The sequence below is a fragment of the Eretmochelys imbricata genome, chromosome 2, assembly GCF_965152235.1.
Source record: "Eretmochelys imbricata isolate rEreImb1 chromosome 2, rEreImb1.hap1, whole genome shotgun sequence".
NCBI lineage: Eukaryota > Metazoa > Chordata > Testudines > Cheloniidae > Eretmochelys > Eretmochelys imbricata.
Genome location: NC_135573.1, coordinates 249363891 through 249386073, shown reverse-complemented (window position 1 = coordinate 249386073; position 22183 = coordinate 249363891). Strand labels below are relative to the sequence as shown.

Sequence of the window (22183 nt, the reverse complement as noted above, 5' to 3'; positions counted from 1 at the left end):
AGATCAATCCCTTTCTCCTCAGGAAACACCCTCTCTGCTGCCTCTTTCTGCATGTTTTTGAGTTAGACACCAGTCAGAGTGTGTGCTGGTATCCAGCCCAGTGGTATCAATCATCGCATGTTGGGCACTCCTTTGTTTAGTAAAGCATTTTAGATGCTATAAATCGAGGCAGTTCAGTGATTTTTATTAATGGTTTAGGATGAAATCAAAGCCTTGCAGTGGTTTAATAGTTTAGTGGGCAGTTTAACAAGTGGCTTTGCAGTTTATCTTTGCCATAATGTATTTTTAAATACAGTTCAGCACTCTTTTATAGACCATTTAAATGAAGTCTATAGGGGATACTCCCTGCTTCTCAAAGATTTCTTTTTTTAAAAAGTGTGTGCAGAGTGCTTTTTTTTTTAAAAAAGGCAGAATTACTATGGCAGAGCATAAAATACAAATACTGTTTGAAATCCCCACATCTAAGTTCCAGGAGTCTCTCTATTCCTTTCTTGCAGCTCCACTCAAGTCCATGACAATCACTTTGTCAAATCAACATCAAGACTAAATCAAACCACACCATGTGAAAGGTGGAATGCAGAACTAAAGTTTCTGTCTCAGGTTTGGCTAGCTTCCCAACAGCACTTCTAGGATCTATGTAGTCCAGTTCTAGTTTTATTACAGAAAGTCCTCCCAGAATGGAAGGTGATCTTTTAAGAAACATCTTCTGGTTACTAAGGGTTACTAAGTCCCAGCCTTCAGTCTCTCATTCTCTTTGCTCCCAGCATGCACGGTGGTGATGAAACATCCCATGCCCTTCTTGTTTGAAAAGCACTAGATGCATGACGTATCACGAACACTTCAATGGTGTAATTTTTCCAAAATACATTATTTTTGCACGTTGTCAAGGGAAGACTTCTCAGACCTCTAGTTTTAATGTATTATTTTTGTTTGTGTGTTTAGAAAGGCAAGACCATTCACCCTCTTTCCCAGATTCTAATCTGTGCCTGGTGCTTTCAATTTCACATCTTTTTTACTCGTCTTCCACTCCAAAAAAAAAGCCATGAAAAGTCAGTTCTGCTTCTGCAAACTCTTATTTCACTGACAAAATACACAATATTTAAACAGAGATAAATTTAGCACTGTCTCACAAAAATCATACGGGCCATTTCTCTCAGTCCATTTCTTGATTTGAAAATTCATAACAAGTTATGATTATTTTAATCAAACAAGCATGGAAAGAAATCAACATGAGTTCTTATCCTTCCCGTCACTCACCATGACTTTTCTGAAATTGCACCCCCTCTTTTTTTCCTTCTTTTTTTTTTTTGCAAGATCAAAGGTACCTTCAATTACGACAGCTTCTTCTTCTTCTTGTTCCTCACACTGCTACCAATGTCAGAATGCAGAGTCACTAGTATGGTGGCATAAAACATGCTTCTCATTATATCCTCTCTAATCGAAACTTCCATGGGTCAAACACTGGGATCTTTTCACAAGATAACCTCATTCAGAGCAGTGGCTTTCTATTTACCTGCTAAAAATGTGGGGTTTACAGAAAAAACAACCAACCAAAAAGGGACAAAAATTACACTTTGCCACTACTCAAAATTGCCCCTCTGGGTCTTGAGTTTTTCTCTACTACCTAACACGAAGTAGCTTAGACTACTATCAAGCATTGCAGAGGCAATATATTTGTGGAAGAGCAAAGTGGTATTCTACCATTTGCCAAACAGCAGCAAGCTGAGTTTAGGTTCTAGTATTTCTGTTTATGCATAAGGGCAAATAGAAAAGGGTGGATATCAGTTAAAAAAAAAAAGTCTAAACAGGATACCTGAGTATTCTAAGTGAATTCCTCCTCAATGATTTCCATAACAGATCTGCTCAATTTACAAGTCAAATCAAGATGTTTCCAACTATAAGCTCTTACTGCTAACTGAACATCACAATGTTATTTCCCCTGGGAAGATCCAAGCCACCAAGAACAATAAAGATTCTAGAGTCCTAACTCAGCTAGCTACTTCATTGCTGAGCATTGTAAAACTGAATACCACTTTACTGTTCTGTAAGTCTATTTGCTGTGCAGTGCTGACAATGCTCCCCATCCTTATTAGGCCCTTATTAACTTTTGTCTTTTTTTGTACTAAAGCATCTCTGCATAAAATATCTATAAAGTAACTTTTTATTTCACAAGATGACAGCAGCAGGAGAGGATAGAGTTGGAAAGCATCTTATATATCATCCGATATATCAACGAATTCTAAAATGGGGGCCTGTGGCTCCCATCTACTAACTACAGGATGTATGAAAAAGCTGATCACTGGCATGTTTTCCTTGCTGCTGAACTCAAATAAGCAGCAATTTCTCAAGAGACATACAAAATTCAGGCAAATAAGGTATTATGGTTGCTTGCATTTATTTTTGACCAAAACGTAAATCAGGTCAGCTCTCAGATTCCTGCCAGGCTGCCAACATAACTTCCAGTGCCATGCGTGTCAGGCAACCCCAATTAAGTTCAATCAGCTGCTTCAAAGTAGATCCTTCCATAAAAACCTTACCTAACTTTGCCTTAAAGAAATCTAGAACTTATAGTAGAACTACCTCTTTAAGTAAACAGTTCCACTGTCTGCTTGACCTTCCTATGAAACTTGTTTTGATATCTAAGCTAAATGCATCCTTTCAAATTCTAACCCCTTTTTTGCTAATTATATCCTTGGTGTCTATTAAGAGTACTTTTCTGTACTCTTTCCCTTTCCCATATTTAGAAGCAGAGATGCAGACTCCTCTGAATTGCTAGCTTTTGTTTATTCATTTTAGACTACACAGGTTTAATTTTTTTTCACTCTCTCCTTATAGGTCATACTCTCAAGGCATTGTAGCATTTCAGTTGCCCTTCTTTGAACCCTCACCATCTAAGATTTAACATATGTTGTTAGATAGCTAACATATGCATGAGTTCACTCAGGGTTAAACAGAATTGACTGAATTATGGACACTGAACCACCACCACCACCATCACCATAGTACTCCTAATCAATCTGTTTGTTTTTTAAAACCCATTCATAGGTTGCAAAATATGGCTTATTTCCACACACACTTAGTTGAACTTTTGGGAAAATTCCCAGATCCAGAATTAACACTACTTGGTTCCCTTATGCAAGTTTCCTACCTGTTCATTTGGCTTTGTGTGATTTTTAGGTTTATTTTAGCAGTATCTTTGTAAACTATTTTGCTCCATTTAAACCAGACTCATTAACTGCAAATCTTAAGCATATACATTGCCGTATACTTAGGCAATTTTGTACTTTCTTTGGTTTTAGCCACAGATGCTTGGGATACAAGCATTATATCACTACTTACTCTTGTGCCCATCCTTACTTTAGGGGTTATTTGAAAGGTGAGGTTTGGGGGTGGGGAATGTGTTGGTAACTACAATATCCCAACAACTGCAGAAACACAAAAACAAGTGAAAGGTTGTAGTTCTGAGTAGGCGAAAGTGCGATTGTAAGAGCCAAGGTCACAGACCTTTTGGGTAACATATCCATCCCTCATTCCTAGGTGCACTTGTGCATCTGTTATATATCAGGTTAAAAACCTAACTCTGCTGTTTGGAAATGTATTTACCCAGGAAAGCTCTGCTCAGACACAGCATCTGGTTTTCAAGCAGATCCTGCTTTTCCTCAGTTTTATAGCTGAGCTGACGGAGGTCAGTGACTTGGCTAAGGTCAAATTGGCACTCTGGCTTCCATTCCATTTTCTATTAGGCCAAATGGCTTTCCCACAAAACTTGGAAAATATTTAAGTAGGTGGGCAGCTTTATCTACAAAACCGTAAAAAAGAAAAGGGTGCAGGAGAGAGAGAAGCATGATGAGACAGCATGACATGGACAGAGCACAGATTCCTTCCCAGAAATCCCATTGGTCTTCTCAGAGCTATATAAATACATAGCTAGTGAGGGGCAGCAATTTATTGATTGTGATTCGGTCCAGCTGGATAATCTTAACAGTTAGAGAGGGTAAATGTAGAAAATATAATAATAATAATAATGCCACCTAGCTCTTTTCAACAGTAGATCTCTTGGCACTTTACAAAGGAGATCAGTATTACGACCCCCATTTTACAGATGGGAAAACTGAAGCACAGAGATGTGAAATGACTTGCCCATGGCCACCAACAAAGGCAGGAATATAACTCAGGTATTTTGAGTCCCTGTCCAGGATCCTAACCACTAAGTCATGCTGTCTCCCCTGGGTGGTGAAAAGCATTTCACTAGCCATATACACACACCCATGAGAACAAAGTGGCCATCTCCCACAACACTTTCGAGCCCAGGTTTCACAAACAAAACATATTTGTGCAGTTTCAAACATGAGAAAGATACAATTACTTTAAAGGAGGAAAATCAGGTTAGGCTAAAAATTTAGATCCCCCACACACCCAATTTCAATGGAAACAATTAGATACACATTGTTAATATTCTACTGCAGCTTTTGCAGCACCATTATACTACAGGCCAGAAAGAAAAACTGACCAGAAATCAAAGTCTTATTTAATCGTCCAAGCCAAGTAAAATGGCAAAAGTAAACCAATAGGACAAAGGGATGAAAAGTAAATTATCTTCGGTTTAAAAAAAAATCTATTTTAAATGTCCAAGCTAAGAGAATGTATCCTAAACAGAAGAACAGCACAGTGAAAAAGGATTTTTAAAAAAAAACAGTTTTAGTTTTAACTATTTAAAGGTCAGATTAATATAATAGGTGAAGGATTTTTTAAAAAAATGTTGTAAGTTGACAATATCCCTTTAGAAGTTAAATATTTTTCACAGTCTACTTTAAATTGATGAACTACCAATTTTAATTTTGATTGTATTTCACATGCCATAAAGAAAACTCTGCTTACCAGGATCATGTGACCAGTGGAGATGTCCATGTTAGACTGAACTGGTTCTTCACACCAGGATGATGTGCTGCTCCGAGCAGAGGGGCTGGCAATGGGCCCATCACTAAACTGTGACGAGACACTGTTTACACGAGAAGTGTGCAAGGGCTCTGGTCGATCAGACGATTTTACAGCCATGCGCTGACGGCACAGCTCCTAGAAGACAGAGAAAGAAGAGAACAATCTGCAGCTAATAGCAGCCACAATGGAATAAAAGTCTGCTAAGGACAACACAGTATTTGTACATCTCTAGAGTGGGAGTGTTTTTCTTCCCTTAAGGGCTAATATTTTGGTATTCTGATACTTCTGATATATACATTTACTAGACCCACTATATGAAATAACTAGATGTTGACCATCCCAGTCTCACGCAAAAGAAGTTTAACTATGAGTGCATGCACGTCACTCTTTTAAGACTGCCTCAAATAATATTTTGGGGCTGAAATTCTATTAGCAGATGGATACGTTGTTTTATACCATACTTCATTTTGTGAACCTAATTCCGCACTGTACAGCCCACTGAAGTTAATGGGGTTGCACAGGTGTAATTGAGAGCAGAATTCAGCCCTGAATTTGAAAGCTCAGCAAGTAATAGCAACTGAATTGATGTGCTCTCTAATATAAATTCTAGTTGATAGATGTGCCATTTCTCTTCATTAAAATAGAACATACACAACCCTTACTCGTAGATGTGGGGCACAGAAAATGAAGAATGACATTAACAAAGAATAAAAAACAGAAATCTGTCACATGTGCTGTAAGCAGCTTTGACAAAGAAAGAAAACTGAACCTACCAGACATTCCAATCCAACTGAGATAAAAATCACCAAAACCAACAAAAATCTTCCCTAAATAAAGCATTTCAGTTGCACCACACATGAAATGCATGTCTAAAATATATTGTGTTTATATAGTCATGGAGAATGGTGCTAGTACAAACATTTCCAGAGAAACAAGGTACTGCATTTTGAAATTCTGAATCTAATGGGCTAAATAGACCCTTGGTTATATTGTCTCTGTTACAATGCATTTATATTCACTCATGTTCAGTAAAATTTCAAAGCAAATAATAAAATTAGCATTTTTACATATGTCTATTGCCCATGAAGGATTTTTGGAAGCCTATGCTGCACAGTAAGCCTGGCTATGTTCATGGTGCTTGGACATATTGTACATGTGGTGTGGTTGCACATTTGTCTCCAATTACTTATTTTACAGAGACATATACTAAGAGCTTAGTTACTTGCCTCTGGCGATCAAAATAATAGATTTTGAAGAATCCATACTGTTAAAATGTGATGGCCTCTGTTTTCTTATTCAATAAGAATATAATTGCAACTCAAGGGTCATCAGTAGGATGACTTTTAAAACTCCATACATCATAGGATATAAAAGGTTTTCTTCTTGCGATTGAAATGCATCCATTTAATGCACAGAACATTTTTTTTTAAGACATTCAACTGGTATCTTTCCTTCATCACAGTTGTGACAATGACTCCAGCATTCAAATCTAGTATCCTCCTTTCTCAGTGAAAATCTGAATAGAAACATATATCAAGATAGCTCTTTCCATTCCTAGGCAATAGACTAAAGAGCTATAGGCCAAAAGACCATCCAAATGGTTTACACCTGCCTTTCATCCAAAGCTGCCATTTTACTTGGTATTAAAGACCTCTGTACAGTGCAAGGTCTTTTTTTTTTTTGGTTTGGTTTTTTTGGGGGCGGGGCGGGAAATGGAACACGTTTGTATATAAATTAATGAGAGTGAGACAAAAATACAACAGTGTGTAATATAAAGATACACATTACTCACTTGTGGCGGATGCAACAATTATGCAGATCATCCCAACTGAATGTCCATAAAACCCCAAAATATAACAGCGGTGGGTTTGTTTTTTTTTCTATTCATGCCCCTTTTTACAGGAAAAAAAAAGGATTTTTAAATAGAGCGCAACCTTTTTTTCTCTTTTATACTGACCTCGTTTTCCATATCTCCTTGTTTGTACAGCTAGGTGCCTTAGGCTAGTCTACACTACACAGGTACTACCAATACAGCTGTACTGGCAGAGCTCCCTAGTGTAGACGCAGCATATGTCGACACAAGGAGGTTTTGAGACAGCAAAACACCACCACCTTCCCGAACGATATTAGCTATACTGACGGAAGTATTCTTCTGTCAGTATAGCTGCATCGATACTGGGGGTTTTGCCGGCATAACTATGTCAACTGAGGGTGTGTGGTTTTTTCACATCATTGAGTGACACAGCTTTGCTGACAAAACTTTGTAGTGGAGACCTGGCCTTAGTCACCTGGTATTGACCACAACATGACAAAAATATGAGAATAGAAATTTAAAGCCTAAAAATTAATTTGAAATAGCTTTTATATTTATTAGTGTGTTGTGGTGTAAGGCAAGATATCAAACTATCAGGGCTAAGCATTTACATCACAAGGAAGTTCAGGTTCTTTGCTTTGTAAAAAGGATAAAGAGTGTTTCTCTCTCTCTGAAGGGTCACACAAGCTATCAGACCTTAAAAATATCACTAGTTCAGAATGACTTTTGCTAACCTGCAAGTTACCCTGGGGTAAAATAATTTTAAAACCTCCTTAAAAAAAACCAAACAAACAACTCCACATTTGGGAGAAATTCAAAAATGTTTGCATGATGGCTTCTTTATTAAAAAGTAATAGCTGTTCAGATATCTAAATATTAGACTTATTCCTGGTAGGGATGGGTTATTGGACAAAGTGCAGGTGAAGTGGTTAAAGGTAAATAAATAAATGTAGTTTCTCATGACTAAGAGGTAAGTGGCCCTGCACCGTATCTGGCTCTCCCCATAATCTGGAATCATCCAGAAACCTGCCTAGTCCTGGCATAAATTTAAGCAGTCTCGGGGCTGCTATAATTTGTGCTCTGCTGCTCACAGCCCTTACAGGCAATTGCAGCTGCCAAGGATAGCCAGACCATAGTGGATTCACCGTCATGACTCCTATATTTAGTCCTCCAAGGGAGTAGCAGAGCCAGCTATGAAGACTATGCCATACACGGAAACCACAGCACTAGGGGTATCTGGGTGAGCACATGTGATGCCTTTATGACACTTCAGTGGTGAAAATGGACCATAAAGAACCATGTGCAAGTTACCCATGTCCCTGTTCTTGAAGATATAACCTCCTGCTCCAGTGGCAGCTCTAGGAGGGATTGTGCTTCCTGCATTCGTGAGGATGGCTACGCTGTCTTCTCCCTGCCCCTGTGTGGGATTCTTTGCACCCCTGGAAGTAGTAGCAGGAACCGGTCACACGAACTGTGATATTGGTCAGTCCTTGCAAAGGGCATGGAGAGGAAGCAGTGTTTGTCCTCACTCCTCCCCCAGACAGGGCCAGGGCACCAGTTTAGTCACAATATTAGGAAGGCTTAAGGAAGTGGTCTGGGCTGTTCACATAGCCAAAATAAAATAAAATAAAATAAAAATAAAATAAAAAGACAAAAAGGGACCTCCATTGGTAGGCATTACAAATATTTAATCAACCTGACTGAGCCCTAAAATATTGTTAATATCACTGAAATTCCATCACTGGGCCTTGACAGAGTTGACGTCACTTTGTTTAAGCCCTTAGTCAAGCCCTGAACCATAGTTTAAGACCATAGTTAAGAGGACCATCAGCCATCTACACATTTCTCTGCACTCTCAAGTGTTTATGTTTTTAATTCTGGAAGCAGTAAACATCATGCCCACAAGATGAGGTTTAGAACCCAACACTGAACCCAGACGTGAGGGTTCCAAACTGAACTACGAACTCAGTGAACACTGGTATCAGCACGGACCCATTTAATAATCATTTGCAAAGAGTGAATTCAATTTATGTATCGCATTTTTGTATTTAACATAGTGGCCAAGGCTATTACTATACTACTGTGACTGTAATGTACTGTCTTTTTATACTGCTTGTCATTCCTCATTTAAAAGCATCATTTATGCCTAAAAAAGCAATCATACTGCATACAGTGATATATGAAGGAATGATCCTCCTGACCCTTTTGGGCTATGATCTAATGGATGGGTTGGACATAAACATTTATTTAAAATGTAATTTAAAGTTTATGACATTATTTCCCATTACATAGAAATTGCTATCACATGGAGGCAGTGCCTCTGTTTTTTATTTCCCAACATTTATTATCAAACTTATGTGGAAGTGACATGTAGTATATAATGGAAAACTAATATCACAGTGTGACAAAAACTGCAATAACCAAGATAAATATTCTGAAAATAATGTCCAGTTAAATGAGTTTAAAGTACAGTGTTATAATCATCTGTAGAGAGCTTTTTCATTTGAGAAAGAAAATTGATAACCCTAAACACATCATAAACAATATTTTCAGAGAAACCTTGGAACTCTTCCAATGAGATTTTGAAGTAATCCTAAATTTTTTATCATCCCACAGGGAGATGGAGGGGTGACAAGGAACATTTACAAAAAATAAAATAAACACAACATTATAAAAAAGTGGTGTTATAGTAAATAAATCAAATATTTAATTGGGATTAACACACTGTAGATTAGTGGGTACATACAATTTAGCCAATTCTAAAGATGAGCCTTAATTCACCCAGTGTTCCTCATTACAGGCACAACAGTTCGCCTTCTCAACCCAGGAGCAGGAAGTCAGTCTTAGTGCAGACCATGATACAGGGAACTTACACAGTGAGAAGCCACAGTAAGGAAATCTTACGACAGCACTTTCTTGAATTGTGACTGAAACCCTCTTCAAGCAGCCAGATAGCAGCTGCATTAGTGAAAGCCTCTCTTTAATCAAAAAGACAGAATGGACACATGGTTTGTACATTCCTGGCTAGGACTCCTAACTATCACAACTGATTTTCATGCATAACCTCAACTCCCTGCATTCCCACCAGACACCAAGAGGCATCATGCCCACTCAGAAATGAATCTCACTCTTTCAATGAGGTGTCAAGCCAGGGCTGCTTTAGAAACGCAGCCAACATAATACGGCAAGTGCCATCCCTTCTTCAGGATGTCCCTGTTCCATGACAGCATTGCGCATTTGCTGCCACATGCTTTTACACTGGATGACAGCCGTCAAGTATCACAAAAGTGTAGGAGAGGAAACTAGAATTCATATCTACCAATAAGACAGGCCAACAATACACCAGGTTCCTGAAAAATCCATTAAGACCACATGGGTTACTAAAAGGCCTATCTTGAAAGATAACCCGTGTACACTCCATTGTAAGGTAAGTTTACAGCAGAAGAGGACATTCAAACTAGCCTGAGGTAGGGCTTCAGTGGTAAATATGAACTTGTTTCCTCATATGTAATGAATAATTAAGCTTTCCCTAAATCTGAACCTTGGGCTCCACCACAAAGGAGTCGAGAAAGAAATTATCAGAGCATGCCCAGTATTTGCTCTAAAAAGTGTACTGTTAACCAAAGAGATGGCATACTGACAAAGCCAAGAACACAGTTCCCCATCCACTCCCCACAAATCCTCTGATAAACATGGCACAAAGTCCTGAAAGACCCTTTTATGTATGTTGATTCTGCTTATGCATAACTGCAATACATGACAGTATGTAGCATAGGCAAAAGTTAGAGCACAGAAATAACTAACTAACTAACTAACATAAAATAAAACCAGATGACTCCTTGCCATAATTAGTCAGAAAATGGAATCTGATCAGCACAGTAAGATGCTAATATCAGGAGATGAAGATGGCAATTAAGAGAGGCCTGATACACATCTCTTGCTTATGCTCATTTCTTTTAAAGACGAGCTGTTGAGTATTGTCACCCTCTCTCCAAGTTGCCTTATATGCAGATATCACAGTTTATTAAAATGTGTCCGCACAGTCTGACTGTGTTCTGTCTGTGTGTCTTGAGGGGCTTTGTGGTCCTAGCCCAGTAACAGATTTTGACTCCTGAATCATTCTCACCTAGTGAAAAACAGTAGACTGCCATAGGAATCAGCAGATGCCTTGCGACCCAAACTCCAGGTTACATGAACTCATGGCAAAAAATCCTAAACTCCATATAGACAGTTACATAGACTAAAATATTGAAACTTGATCAAGAGACTCTCACTTTGTAGGAGCCTGCCTGCCCTGCTGTGGACAGCTGGACTTTTAGCAGCTCGGTCAACTGTGCTAACCGGAGCCACCAGGGTCCCTTTTCGACTAGGTGTTCCGGTTGAAAACCTGGCAACCCTAGTTGTTATTTTTCCCAGCATGTTTACCTCAAATCTATTGAATAGGAACCTGGAAACTAAGGGAATTCACAATTTTCCAGTTTATTTAAAACAAAACAAAACCCTGCCCCCAACAATATATACTAGTAATAAAAGTCAAATTTCTTCATTATGCATCTGAAGTTACATACCTTAGAGAAGTCAAAACCAATCCAATACAGAGGCCTGGCATTCTCAAATGTTAATCTCTTGTTAACCAAAACCAAACCAAACCCACCTCTGCTTCTTCACACACATTTGAAAATTGTGAACACCAGAGATGGAATCAGAATTATCCAGGGAATAGAATGAGGAGAAATGAAAAGATATCAAAGGAAAATTCATATATATTAACAGTGGTGGACACTTACACAGCATGCCCTTAAAACCTAAACCAGACAAGCATCTGCGAACGTACTGTACAGCAACAAACCCACCTTAACTAGAACTAAACAAAATGACCTAATATTTATTTTGATTTGTAATAAAATTAATGTTTGCAGAGTGCAATGAACAATGTGAAATATTCTATTTTAAAAGACTCTGTGCTACAACTGCTAACAGAACATACTGTGGGTAGTAAGAACATATGCAAATTATATAGCATGACCTTTAAAATTACTCAGGAAAATTCTCCTCCGGTATGCTTTCCTTCTCACTTATTTGAGCATTTTTCTTTTAAAATTATGGAACTGCCCTTTACAGGTAAAGCTGAACTGAGTTTTGCACGTACAGTGTGGATTCAACCATTTTGTTGCACATGTACTGACACCACTACAATGAAAACAAAAACTGGAAAAGTTTAATGTATCTAGAAAAATCAGATTAATCTATACCTGGACTACCAACACTATGATGCACTAATTATAATTGTATGGTGTCACTACAGAGCAGAAGGGAAGCTGTTTGGCTGCCTTCACTGTGCATTTCCATAGCTTAACACGTTTGGATTTCTTTTAAATTTAACCTTCACTGAGCTTCCTGGGTTTGTAATCCTTGTTTGGGGAATAATTACAACCTCCCTGTAATTGTTTTATTCTTATATTATTGAAACAATCTCAACCTTAATTCAATTTTAACAAATTTTTTGTCCGGGAATATAATAAATAATTCATATGCTGGGAATAGTTATGTATATAATTTTGTTTACAATTATGAAACGGTAACTACTGGAATCAGAGTACATTCCAACAATGAATCACCTGATAAATATTGAAATAATGCTTAAATGAGATATGTATAGAGAACATAATGCTACCTTTGGACTAGATGCATCCTTATAAATACGCATTCTGTTGCTCTTTTAACCCCATCCAGACTGCTATGTAATAGAACCGGGGGCGGGGGGGAGGAAAGGACTAGACATTTTAGATTTATTAATTTAGCTGGGCATGCAGAATTGTTCTCTACATTTTAATTGTCTACCTAGGTTGTCATCCATCACCACAGTCTCCAAGCCCATTATATAATCTCAAGTACTTTGTTGAGATTTAGTTTTTTAAAATGACTTTGATGATGGAGCTGCTCTCATTTCTCCTGGGATACTATTCCAGAGTCTATTATTTTGCAGCCAGAAATCATGCAAGGCTTTGATAATCATGTTTGTGTTTTTCTAATAAGACCCCAATTTTTTGTCATCATGCCCCGTGAAATGAAAAACTTCAATTAGTTTAGCACTTCAAGTGATGCTTGGTCATGATTCATACAATTATGAACCCATACTATCTCACACATAAGAAAGCAGAAGTAGTTGCAGAGGAGGGGAAAGGAAGGGAAAAGTTAGTGTTCCTTAAACTGGAGAGGAATTTTTTGGTTTTGGTTGGTTCCCTTCACTCCTCGGTTTCAAACGTTTGAACAACAGAGCGATGAACTATTCTCCCACCATAAGAAAGCCACGTACTATAAGGGCATGAACACATCTATAAAACCTCAGTGGACTTGAGCATTTCCATTTTTCTATTATTCTAACACTACAATTACACCATATTTAATATACAAGATTTCCATACACTCTTAGTTCCCCAGCTGGCCCCTTAAAGCAGATGTTGAACAGCCTAAAGCTTGTGTTGTTTTTCTGTGGTAGGGATCTTCCCTTTATAGGGATTCCTGGGCAGATGCTACCAGGTGAGGGCCTAATAGTTTCAGGTTCCAATGAGTCTGTACTGTCATGGAACAACTGTGGTGTGGTTTCTCTTGAAACCCAGAGGCACAGGTCTCCTTACAGAGGATACGGGCTTCATGAGGATCAGTGAGGTTTGGGGGCAACAGTCAATCTGTTCTGCCACTTTCTCCTAATGGAACAACATGGGAGATAACTCTGGGCGGAACCTTAAGCAGACTTCTTCCCCCTTACCCTCCCTGGTGCGTCCTTTCCTAGAAAAGGAGGTGACTGGGGGCGGGGGGTTATTAGGCCAAAGAATATGAAAAATCATTTTATGAAACCGGTGCCTTTCACTACCAAGATTCCAAACGTAAATGCTTCAGAAGAAGAGAAGAAATATTAAGAAAGTTTTAGAACTTTCTTAAAAAGGACCTCAAATAACTTTTCCAGACATGATTGTAATTCTGGGGAGGGACAGGGGTCCGAGGTATACCTGGAAACATTTCTGTGGCAGATGGTTTTGTCTGTTTGAACCAAAAGCAGCTGCTAATTGCACATCACACGGCTGTCATCGCTACTGATGTGGTTGTGTGTAATATATTATACACACAAGATAAAATGCCACACCTGTAAACTGGGGAGGAAGGATGGACTTGTAGTTAAGAAACTAGATTGGAATACAACAGAGACGATCTAGGTTCAGTTCCTGGTTCTGCCACAGACTTTGAATATGACATAATGGCCAGATTCTCAAAGTGCTCAGCTCCCCATGAGAGTTGCTAAGTCTGAGCACTCTTGAAAATCTACTCCTTGATCTCCAACTCTTCACTTCCTTTGTCTGTCTTGTCTGTTTACATTGTATGCTCTTTGGGGTACAGACTGTCTATTATTATATGTTTGCACAGCACCTAGCAAAATGGGATCCTTACAATACAGTAGGGGTTACTGTAATACAAATAAATAATAATGGTGCTATGCATGTGGTAACACCAGGCAGAATCACGTGATAAATGCATTTATCATGCACCTGACTTCATCTGCCCACTCAGTCAAGTTTTTCGTAAGACACCAAGACACCTAGAGCAGCTTTCAGCAGCTACTTATTATTTAAGTTATTTAAGGGGGGGGAGGGCGGGGCAGAAAAATGTTTCCTCTTCCTCTACCCAAAGGTAGAGCTCTGGGTATCCAAACTGTGCAAAATTTAGTCCTGAAACAGGTAGTTTCTCAATAGATAAAAATGTTCAGACCATATAGTCAGTTGTCCTGTGGCCCCTCAGGGGTAGAAATTGGGTTTTATCCCATTAGAAGGAAAGATTTCCAGCTTCACAATGGACCTCAGCATTTACATCTAGCTCTGGAAGGACCTGACATGATAGTTTCCTGAGACATGAAAATGTAACTGTTTCAAAATCTATCGTAGCCCATTTTAGAGGATTCTGTGGCTCTGTCTGAACCCTGTGTAGCTGGACTCACGATAACTGAGGCAAAATATAGTCCCTATAGTTTTTTTAGATCTAAAATAGTTTTTTTCCTGTAAAATATGGGGTATATACAGAGTAGGCTCTTATTTGGAATGACCAGCATAATTCACTTCTGTCTAGTTAGGTTTTTATAAGGGTACCCATCATCATGGCCTCTTAATTGCTGTCCATGGAAAGTAAACACAAAATCACTCTCCACTTCTACTCCCGATAGCAGGAACAAACTTAAAATTCAGATTTTATGCAAAATACATATTAGATAAAAAGTATGAAGGTGAGGTTTGAGAGGGACAGCATGAGGGAGTTAAGTCAACAAGAGGGCTTTGCCTCTTGTAAAGTAATGTGACTATCCCAAAGTCCTACCCACAAGAGTTTGTGAAGTTCTCTGGAATGACAGCAAATGTGTGTATATATGTTAAAGAGTATGAATAATCTCAGAACAGGCATTCTTCCCTTGGTTGTGTAGCCAACAAAAGCTAGGAGTAAAAAGGATTAATGACAGTAAGTAATATTATAGATTCCCCTTAAACATTACAGGAGACACTGAAAATTAGAACTTACTTTGTACCAAAACCTTAGTCGCAACACTTACAAGAACTTGGAGATTTAACATTTGGGGGAAAACAAAAATACAGAACCATTGGACCAGTCTTTTAATTGCTCTTTTTTAATTGCTACAGCACTGCCAGCCAGTGATGAAGGGATCGCTGCTGAAGCCCTGACTTGCCTTCCTGCTGTCATATGCAATAAATATCTCATTGGAACAGGCACAAAGAAAAAAGGAACTATTTGATGTCATAATTGAAGTTCCTTGGTATGGTTTTTTAAATATAACAAGTCTCTATGTAATTATGAACATAGGTATTGCCATATCGGTTCAGAACTGTGATCCATCTAATCCGGTATCTTGCCTCTAACAGTAGCTAATACTAGATGCTCCAGAAGAAAGTGCAAGAAACCTTGCAGTAGGCAGATGCAGGAGAATCTGCTCTCTCCAGAAAGGTCTCATCCTAAATTAGATATTGTCTTAAACCCTGAAGTGTGAAGTTTTAGGTCCCTTCCAAACTTTTTAGCATTATCTGTTTTAACTAGGATATTTGTCCAGTTCCTCTTTGAATCTTACTAAATCCTTGGTCCTGATGACATCCTGTGGCAATGAGTTCCACAGTCTAATAATGTGTTATGTCAAAAAGTGTTTCCTCTATGTGTTTAGAATTTTCTATCTTGTAATTTCATTGAAAGTCCCCTCATTCTTGTGTTATGAGAAAGGGGAAAACAGACATTTCTGCTTTACCTTCTGTGTGACATTCATTATTTTGTATACTTTTACTGTTAATTGGTGATAAAACAAGTACTTGGAAGCACCAGAAGAATGGCCTACCACAAGGATCAGTATGGTCTCCAACGTTATTCAACTTATATTCAAATAACTTGCCATATACCGGGTCTCGAAAGGTTGTTTATGCAGATGACATATGCCTTGGCATTCAGTCACACTCCTTTGACATACTTGAGAGCATTCTGAATGCAGATATGGTGGCTATGGCCAATTATTGTAATCAGTGGTGCACAATACCAGTGGAAGTAAGATTGGACCGAACGACTTCCACTTACATCATGCACAAGCAGGCAGAGTGCTAAACACAGTTCTCAATGGTCATCAAATACAGCATGATTCATACCCAGTCTATCACGCTGGACAGAACTCTCACAGATCACGACCATCTTACAAATACAGTGACTAAGGTCAAAGTGCAAAATAACCTGCTCGGAAACAACATGGGGCCAGAACAACATGGGCTGGCCAATACCCAAACATTATGCACTTCAGCACTTCAGTATGGGCTCGCCTGTCTCACGCAAAGAAGATCAACATACAACTTAATTCCACCACACATATTTTTTCAGGCACATTTAAATTTTCTCCTCTACCATGGTGACTGGTTCTCTGCAGTAGTACTCTGCCCTGTGTTTGTAGAGAGGAAAGCGTAGCAAAGCTCATGATGAAATTGCGTGTGTCACATCTACTATTAAAGACTTGTTTAATCCACCTCATAATCATCTACCTTCACATCACCAGTTGTGGATAAGTTTACCAGGTGAGGGATTTACAGTAGAGGCTACGTGGAGATCGTCATGGTCCGCAGAGAAAGTGACAAATAATTACCTTATCTCAGACCCCACTCAACATCAACCTGGGATTGATTTACCAAGAAGGCAATGGAGCCTTCTGAACCAGCTTTGTACCAGACATGGAATTTGTGCTACAGTGGAATTTCTGTGGCATTTTAGAGACAGTCCTCTAGGTCAATGTGGTAGCCACAAAGCTTTACACACATTGCTGAGGATGGCAAAGTGACTCCACTTCCTGGAGGTTTTCAGGCCTTGAACATCATTGATAAGAATGCTGTGGGGCTTAGCTTGACCAGTTTGCATAGGCCAAATAATAAATGGTTTCCCTTCTTATTTGTCTCCTTTCTACAATAAACAAACAAACAAACTAACTCTTTTCATGTGAGTTTTCCACGCCCCTAATCATGTTTGTCTCCCTTCTTTGAGCCTCTCCATTCTGCAATATCCCTTCTGAGATGGAATAACCAGTATTGTTCATAGTATCCACAGGAGGTTGAATCACTGATTTATATTTAACTAACTTCTAAGGCTCTCAAATAAAAGATTACGGATCAACAATCCTTAGAATGCCCCGGACTATCGAGACAAAGTCAAACTGAGAATAGCCTGCTAGGCAACTCTACTGTATATTTTAATTTCACAGTCAAGAGATTTCTAGTGAGGTTAATAAGAAATCCCCTGTCACCAAATCACAACCCTTAATGCAAGCCAAACACTTTCCTTCCACGGAGAACCACAGAGGGAATCTACTACCAGCTGTTGGAAAAGAGATGGTATCAAGAGACTTTTATCCATACTACCTACCAAACAGCAGAAGAAGTTTTCCTTTTCTCACTATCATCTTCCCCCCATTCCTTCTATTCCTAGCTACTGGGAGAGATCAATATTTCTCTCCTCCTCCACAAATATTCTGCCTGATACACTTAGGAGCCAGACTTGGGAGTGCAGACCCATGGTACTATAGCTGGGTAGGAGCGCCTGTATGCTACCATACCAGTCCACTTCAACCTCTTCCACTGTTGCTGGCAGAAATCAGACCCACGACTTTCTAGCTCCAAAGCTCTCCATTCCAACTGAATTCGTGGACAGGGGAGGAGAATGGTTTACCCCAACCAAGTTAAACATTTAAACTAGAGAATGAAGGAAGGTCTGGATTGTGATAATGATGAACTGTTCCCTCTTGGGAGGGAATAAGTAAGCCACTTATGAGACCTATATACTGGCAGAACAATGCTGCCCAGGTAAAGCAAGAGCAGCGTCAACACATGAAATAGCTACACAGCAGCCTGGAACCAGGTTAGCTAGACTAAAAACAAAGAGTTTGCACAGAACAGGAATAGAATTTTATCAGCCTGAAATATTAAAAAACAAAACGTTTCCTTGATCAAAACTGCTATTCATTCAGAATGCAGTCACCCCAAACAGCAATATAAAAAATCAAAAACTAACAACTGTTGAGCAAAGACTAGAGTAGGAAAAACCCAATTCATTTACCCATTTGCTTATGTCACCTGAATCAAACTAGATTTCCTCCAACTCAAAAAATGATCAGTCTTCTACTAAAATATGATTTGTTCTTTGAAAGACTTCAATTCTAGACATATGCTTTCAAAGTTTCCCTTCTGCGGTCTTGATGTAGTCATTTTATACAAACTTAAGCAACGACAATTCAATCTGTATGCTGAAAGGTGCCATCCCCAAACCACCTGAATATGAAATGCAACATGAAAGAGGCAAGATTATTTCTGTTATGATGGAACACATCAATGTCACTACAGCCAAAAATATTTAATGGTGAAGTAAACATTTGAAATAACATCTGTTTTAGTTCTTTACTGTATCTTGTTGTTTTGTAGAATATCTGAAAGAGGAACCTCTGTTTTTGCTTTTAAACTACCAGGAGGTTATTGCATCAATATTTAATGCACATAGAAAAATGCTATCTTGGATGGCAGGTACTCTCACCCTCTTTTGCTGGCATATTTAGAAGGATTTGAACAGTGATATCCCATGAAGTGATGACTCGAGCTGCAGCTCATCCCGCCCAAACATTTTTCCTGAGGTTTATCTTGATATACAATTAAAAAAACTAAAGAGCAAACAAAAAAACTTTTTTTTGTTTTGCTTTGCAGAGTCTGCCTAGTTCTTACAGGAGTGGTATGTGATCCTGTGCAGAGGTGTGAGTGGAGGATCCAAGAATCCTTCACCACCACATAAGGTCCAGTCAGAGATGGGCCATATCTGGACTGGGAAACATGTTATCGGATTGTGTTATCCTTAGGTTTCTCACCAGGGTTGACCACAACCAGATAACATGTATTTAAATAGGACTTGGTCTTTCTAGACTCTGTGGAAAGCTCCGTTGAAAATCATGTTAGGTTGTCTCTAAAACATTAGCTAACACATTCAACTGTCTTCCCAGCCTAGACATGACTTTGCAGTCAATGCACTCAGAGAAGTTCAGGTTCTGCTTCATCCTCAGTCCCATGGTACCTCAAAGGGAGCGAAGACACCAAGCTGGGCCCCCCAACCCTTCTTCCCCAACACTGACCCATAGAATGGGACTGACAAGAAGGGAGTAGCAGTTGGAGTGCTGCTCCTGGAGATCAGGAAGACATACTGCACCTGGGCTCCTCCTAGGAAGTGCAGTTCTACACCAATCCCCAACAGACGTGGTCTACATATGTCTCATGTGTTTAACTCATCAGCCCCTACTCTGTTCCAGGGATTGTGATTCAGCTGCACATAGTTATTCTGAATCCATGGTAAGACTTCTCCCATATTAAAATAAAAATGAATAGCTTTATCTAGTCCAGGGGTTCCCAAACTTGGCTCGCAGCTTGTTCAGTGTAAGCCCCTGGCGGGCAGCGAGATGCTTTGTTTACCTGAGCGTCCGCAGGTACGGCTGCTCGCATCTCCCAGTGGCCAGGAACAGCGAACCGCAACCACTGGGAGCTGCGAGCAGCCGTACCTGCGGATGCTCAGGTAAACAAAGCATCTCGCAGCCCGCCAGGGGCTTACCCTGAACAAGCTGCGAACCAAGTTTGGGAACCCCTGAAATGAACTGGGAAAAATAAATGAATTGAACATGTACAGCCGATTTAGCTGCTGGATGCCCAAAAGAACACAGATTCCATGGACATAACAAAGTGTAGTACTATGGTGATGGGCACTGTAGAAACCCTAAGACAGAGAGAGAGAGCGTGAGCGCAAACAGGTACAGAAAGAATGTAACTGATTTTCCTCTAACTTCCACTGTTGTAAATCACAAATAACTCCAATGAAGTCAATGGAGGAGAAATCAGATCCCCCACCCTGCATTTATTTTTAAGGAAGGTAAAGATGCAGATCAAATACTTCCCAATTCATTAGGCAAAGTTGTGGTTCTCTCTGCCTTCTCTATATGGTACAGGCATTGTGCCATAATTGATTTACTTCAGGGAGACAATCCATTGCGCTGTGCCTCAGAGTAGCCTGAAACAGCTCGAGCTAAATTGGCAGTTAGCCAGTGGTGTCAGCATGATGAAATTGGGGCAGTTCTGGAAGGCAGGAGCTTGTGAGCCAGAGTAGGGGTCAAGACCTTGTCAGTCAGGTAGTGGCTGTCTCATCAGGCAGAAAAGCGAGAGTAACTGCTGCTGCAAGCTCAGAGAGATGCCCCATCATCGTTGGGAGCTCTTGTCATATTGGTAAAGAAAAGAGATCTGAGTATTTTTAGTGCCAGTTGCTTGTTATTCCTGCTGCCACTCTCGCCACCCAGAAGAGCAAAATCCAGGAAAAGAATATATCTGAATAAGAGAAGTTTCTTTCAAGACCAGAAATCCAAAGAAAAAGGCAGGAAAGATAGTTATGGTTACCTTCAGAGTCCAGAGGCAATGACTGTCCAGCAGAGTTTCCCAAGCAAGGCTATAGGGTATGTTTGGGAAAGCCAGAAACGCTACCTAATAATTAAAGGGAAATCACTAATTTAAATTCCCACTGTTTTTCTTAGCATTCTCTTATACCATAAATGGACAAAGGAATTATAGCAACGTGGCTTTTTATTTGTTCTGTGAGGAGCTATGCCCAGCTATGGTACCTATCGATAGTAAAATAAAGATGATTGAGTTATATAGAACAAATTCAAATAATATATGTAATGGGAGAAAACAAACCCTCCCCCCCGCTCCCTGCCCACCCACACTGGTCAGATTTATGGCCAGCTGCTCTCAGAAAGGCACTTCATTTAATTCAAACTTACATCTGTATGACACCATCTCTTCCAAGGAAGAATACCAGAAGTTAGATGTATACTTCAGCTTCTTTCTGTAGGCCCTCAAAGAACATCTCTTTCCAAATCACTCACTTCCTACTCCAACAGAAGTGTTCTAGCATGGACTCCAGTGCCCACATTGCAACAACCATGAGCCTATTTTGGAGGGTGAAGCCTGGCTATAGTCAGGGTGAGTCATTCCTCTCCTCCTAACATTCAGCAGTTCTCAAAAGTTTATTTTTCAGTGTTTGTATTTAAAAATAATAAAGCTTTGTTGGACAGCTGAATGCTACAGGAAGGGTGGAAACTCATGCTAATAATATGCAGATTCCACTCTCCAAAGCTGCTCCATGGGGGTTACAATATAGCCAGGACTGTACATGCTAGAACATTTAGTCAAAGCAGGGAAGGAGGTAATTGGAGGGACTGCTTCTTACAGATTTAGAAAAAAACTAAAATATGTGTTTGTTGAAATGCGCTCTAAATCCATTTATTTGGCCTTTCAGAAGCTAACACTTTAGTTGAGCTTTTTTTATTAAACATTTTCTGCAGATCACTTCAGAAGTGTCTGACAAATTTCTAATGCTTTTTAAACTCACAGTATTATGTAGTTACATTACTATTTGCTGGGTCCTACTGCTATAACAGGCAGTGAAGTTGAAGAAAGTCATATATTCCATTGCACTACAGTAGTTGTGGATCATCCTGTACAGTTAATCAGATAAAACCTGATTAAGCGTTAAGCCCACCTTTGTACATCACTTGTTTTGCCTCATCCTCCTTTAGCCATCTATCGTCTAACTGTATTTAATGAAATATTTACCTCCACACACCCAATTTAAATGATTCTTTAAATTTCAAGCATTTACCCTGATATTACCACCTTTAATCACCTCACATAATTCCTTTATTATTATCATTATGCACCATTTTTGTATTGAATATACACTGTTGCATATAAAAACTGCCCAATATTACGGAACAAGATTTCATGTTACAATGAACTTCTATATAAAGCAAATGTATATAGGGTTATTTATTTGCTTATTCTT

General features: G+C 39.2%; 1 protein-coding gene across 1 annotated transcript in view; it reads right to left on the bottom strand.

Moving 5' to 3' along the window:
• The window catches only part of PTPRN2 (protein tyrosine phosphatase receptor type N2), a 1032194-nt gene that overhangs the window by 91781 nt on the left and 918230 nt on the right, over window positions 1–22183 (bottom strand). The window contains exon 14 of the mRNA XM_077809485.1: window positions 4879–5073. Within this exon, the coding sequence (XP_077665611.1) occupies window positions 4879–5073 (195 nt within the window). The remainder of the gene's footprint in view (window positions 1–4878; window positions 5074–22183) is intronic.